The 4,736-nt window shown below is 41.7% G+C and overlaps 1 protein-coding gene across 1 annotated transcript; it reads right to left on the reverse strand.

The window, feature by feature from the left end:
• Window positions 1–15: 15 nt before the first annotated feature.
• On the reverse strand, window positions 16–4,227 carry LOC111239372 (tripartite motif-containing protein 75-like; the record flags this gene model as incomplete). Its single annotated transcript, XM_022769242.1, has 4 exons — window positions 4,149–4,227; window positions 3,859–3,981; window positions 542–777; window positions 16–313 (listed from the first exon to the last, which is right to left on the reverse strand). Coding segments are annotated over exons 2-4 (641 nt in total), but the record flags the coding sequence as incomplete, so codon positions are not given.
• Window positions 4,228–4,736: the final 509 nt, after the last annotated feature.

Raw genomic sequence — 4,736 nt, forward strand, 5'->3', positions numbered from 1 at the left:
CTGATGGGTCTCTGCTGGTCAGGTAAGACTTTAGAGATGCGACATCTCTGTTGGACAGGTAAGACTTTAAAGATGTCGTGGCACCTGATTGGAGCGTCATGGAGGGTCTCCATCTTGGAAGTTGTCTCCAGCTGCCTCACCTCATGTTGGGTATTAACCTCTTCACTCTGTCCCTCTGTGATGTAGAGCTCAGTGTAGATCCTGTTGAGGAGGGTTCCACTTCCTGTTCCATCAGTTCCTTCAGTCACATGTTCACATCTGCTCCTCAGACTGATCTTATGTTGATCTAAAACCTCCTGCAGACCACTATCTGCTGAAAGAGAAGAGACAACGTCAGACTGAAGAAAGAGAATCTGAGAATCTGATGATTATTTTCATCAGCTGCAGAAAAACTAAAGACAAACAGAGAAAAGGTTTTAATGTTGTGGTATTTATAATCATCTTAAAGGTCGATGCTGTGTGATGTAACAAATGACTCTGTATAAAACAACAGGTCCTGGTCTCAGAATGATGACATCATCATACAGATGTTCAGTCTCACTTTGTTCAGTGCTGGTCTGACTGGCTGTCTGCAGTCCAGGTCTTGTTCTGGGTCTTTTTCCACACTGGGGACAGGAGGAGTCTCCTGAAGAACCAGACTGGTCCCAGTATGAGGTGATGCACTGTCTGCAGAACCAGTGTCCACAGCTGGTAGAGACTGGATCCTTCAGGACGTCCTGACACAGAGCACAGCTGGACAGCTGCTCGTCCACAGAGACACCTCTCCTCTTCCTCCCTCTGTGGACAGGAACGCATTTCTTTTTAAATAAAAACATTTCACAGATTATTTGAACAAAGTTATTTTTGTTAATTACTTGAGTCAACTTATTTTAGACTTTACTGTTTCTTCTTGCTGTGGTTCTATCCCCTGTGCTGCTGAACACTGCACATTTCCCCACTGTGTGATTACTACAGATGATCTTAGTTCAAAGGTCACGGTCACCTCCAAAAACATGATTTTGGCCTTGTGGACACAATATCGCCACTGCACTTTTGCACAAATGTGCAGTTGGACTCCAGGATGAAGTGATTTCACTTTGGTGGTCAGAGGTCAAAGGTCAAAGTCACTGTGACCTCACATAATGTAGTTTTAGCCTTGTGAACACATTATCTCCATAACGCCTTCAGGGAATTTCTTTAAATTAGGCACAAACGTTCACTTAGATTTTGGTGGTCAAAGGTCAAAGTCAGTATGACCTCACAAAACACTATCCAAGACTTCACACAGAAATTATGACAAATGGTTCATACATTATTATGATTTTTGACTCTGGATAAACAGGGATGTAACCTGAAACCAGTCTGAGTGAAGGAGGCGGTAATTCTCGTTTTGCATATTGTTCAGTTTCCATTCTCCACTCACGAGGCTCAACAGCCTGCAGCTCTACAGTGTCGGTGTTTTCTCTTTTCAGATAGATGGACTCAGTGTAGCTACGTTTCCTGTACAGACAAATATTTGGACAAGATGAGACAAGAATTTCTTGACTGCAACTGCAACTAAATCACAATGAAGTTTCTATTATCTGATGCACAACATGAGGTTTAAAGGAGTGGTTAGTCTCACACTGCCAGACTCCAAAGGTGGTTTGTACTGTTTCAGCACTGGAGGACACACAAAGACTATTATTGTGTTTATGAAGTGGTGAACAAGTGGCACTGAAGTTATCTTCAAACTGGTCTTTTGATTCTCTGAACCAACGTTGTCAGAATGTGTTTTTTTACACACACGATGCCTCGGCTGCATCTGGAGGTTTAGCAGTGGAAGGTACCAGGTTTCTGTGAGTGTGAGCTGTGGGGATAGAGCAGGGTTCCTGCACCACTGGAAAATTCAAAATGAATGTTTTTCAAGACTTTTCAAGACTTCATTGAATGAAAATGAAGACAGAACAAATCAAAATGATTTCTTTTACTCAGACTTTAGTTTTTGCTCTCCTGTTTGAAAGCAGAGGCAGTGGAGCAGAAAAACCTGCCCACGTTCGTCATTGAAGTTCAACAGCACATAGTCGACAAAAATAGAACCAGCAATAAAAGATCTGAACACCTGCAGCAGCAGAACCACACCACTCATCACTTCTTATCACTGCTAAACATTTTCTAAATCCTATTCACTGTTAGATAATCAGAGGTAAAAACATCTGTTTTTAGTGTTTTGTAGTGCAGACTTTTTCACTATGCACAATCAGTTTTTCTCTTCTCACTTCAGTTACTGGGGAAGTGAGCTCTCCTGCAAAGACATAGACCGGGGGTCTCCTGTTGGCCCCAACCACGTCTTAAACTGCACTTTCCTATTTCCAAACCTAGACTGATGCACAGACTTAAACAGCCACAAACGCCAACATCTACATCATCAAAAAAACTGATTTCCTGCATTTCATCACCTCACCTCTTGGATTCAGTCAAGAAGCAGCAGTTAGACTGAGGTGCTGTGAAAACCAGGAATGCATCAAGAACAGCTACTAACTGGGTGGATCAGGACAGGAAGTGACTTTTATTAATTAACAAAGTACAAACATGGGATGAATGACACGACCTCACAACAACATCTAATTCACCTGTGTATGGCAGCCGCTCTCACAGCTCCAGCAGCTGCTGCTGATGGTATCATTCAACCTCCATCATCTCAGATCAAGGACTATTGTAATGCAGACAAACTGCTCTGATGTTCACACTTTATCCTGCGTGCAAAGAAACACTGTTCAACATATATAATTATATTTATTCTAGAATCATGTTCACCAAAAATATACAGTTATATCACAATATTTCAGTATTGAGGTACAATTGCATTCATGATTTCTTTAAAGGCAAACTAACCTAAAAACCTGTTAATGAATCATGAGAAAGTTTCAGAACGGCAGACACAGCAGACACAGAGCGTCACGGTAACCATAGTAACTAACTCACACACTTGCCTGCAGGTCTTATCTGATCAGTTATGAATGAGTTTTCAAACTGTATTTCTGTTTCTCTAATTGAAATGTTCTGTCACCCCGTGGAGGGGAGGAAACACTAACTCAGACACAATCTTTTAAAAACTGACCACAGAGCAAAACGATTTGACTGAATGTCAGATGGTGATATTAGCGCTGTTAGAGACCACGTGTCTAATGCGTCTGGTGACGTGATCATTGACAGAATTACTCATCAAGACCCATATGCTGTTACGGGTACTCGGGTATTTAAAGATACAAGTGTGGTGTGATGATATTATTTTGAAGGAGGAGGAACCCCATCTTAAAAATAAAAGTATGTGCTTGATAACAAAGTGACAAGTGTGTGGAACAAGGGGCATGAAACTGCAAGGCCATAACAAAACTGATTGACAAAAATAATATTATTGGTTTTGTTTTTTCTACCGGTCTTAGACACACTATCTGCAAATTTAATACCTACACCAAATTTAAGGTAAATAGATAATCAAGATCTTATTTTCCTTTATTTTAATTTCAGACTTTTTAAGAGTTTTTAATGACCCGTGGGAACCCTGTAAGGATGTCACTGATCATGTTTCTGAATCCTACAGTCACATATAAGCTGTCTTCAGCTTTGGTACCAGATGTGGTTACACATTAGTGCTCTCTGTCCAGTGGTGAAAGCCCTCTGTCTACTCTGTGATAAGCCCTGAGAGGAAATCTCAAACTGATAAATAGTTCAAAGGGGGGATGTTGCTGTTCATGACTTGGGATCATGAACAGCAACATCCCCAGTTTTCAGTTGATGCATGTTCTTCTTCATTTCTCTTCTCACTTCCTGTCTTCTCTCGACTGTCGGCCATCAGTACAGACACAAAGGGCTGGAAGTTTGCAGCAGGTCTCTCACCTTGTAGCCGAAGGATCATCTTTGGACGGATCACTCTTCATAGACAAACAGCTGGATCCTGGAGACTCTGCCGTGTCCTCCTCTTCCTCCACACAATCACTCATCATCTGTGCTTCAGTCAGTCTGAGAGGGAAACCAGTAACACTGACTGTGAGCTCACAAACACAGGAAGTAACAAACACAGAGTACACCGAGTACACAAGTCGACACTCCACCTCATAGACTCAACAGATCCTTATTTTGTTTCAAAGTCCACACAGAGACAGCAGAGTCAGGTGGACGGTCCACACCTTGTTAAACAGTCTGATCTGAAAGAAAACTTCAGCTTCAGTTTTCCCTCCTTGTATTTAATGATTGGTGTGAGCAGAGCTGCTCCTCCTCTCCTCTGCCTTCACTGTAAATCACATGACTTTCAGGAGGCGTCTTCTTAAAGAGACATGAACACAAATATGAATGTGAGTATAAAACATTAGAACTGATCTTCTCTTGAATTTTATGTCCCTGTCTGTAACAAAGTTCTTCACCAGTTTTATCAACAAGTGCATTGAGTTCATTAAGTAATATTAAAATATAAAACATAACTGGTGCTGTATATAAAACATGTTCCTGTTGGTCCAAAGTTATTTAAACATAGGTTTCCAGCCTTTGTCTCTCTGAGAGCTACTAGCAAAACTAAAAGCCCGTGGAGTTAACTAACAGGTGGCTGAGAGAAAAATGTCAAACTGGTTAACCTCTCACCAACAGCCCACACTTGCAACAACAGGCATGTGTCCCCCAGACCTGACAGCAGCTAACCAGTGACCCTACAGCTAACCAGTGACCCTACAGCTAACCAGTGACTCTACAGCAGCTAACCAGTGACAGTATTACGCCGGATT

The sequence above is a fragment of the Seriola dumerili genome, unplaced genomic scaffold (genome assembly GCF_002260705.1).
Source record: "Seriola dumerili isolate Sdu_G_001 unplaced genomic scaffold, Sdu_1.0 BDQW01002425.1, whole genome shotgun sequence".
NCBI lineage: Eukaryota > Metazoa > Chordata > Actinopteri > Carangiformes > Carangidae > Seriola > Seriola dumerili.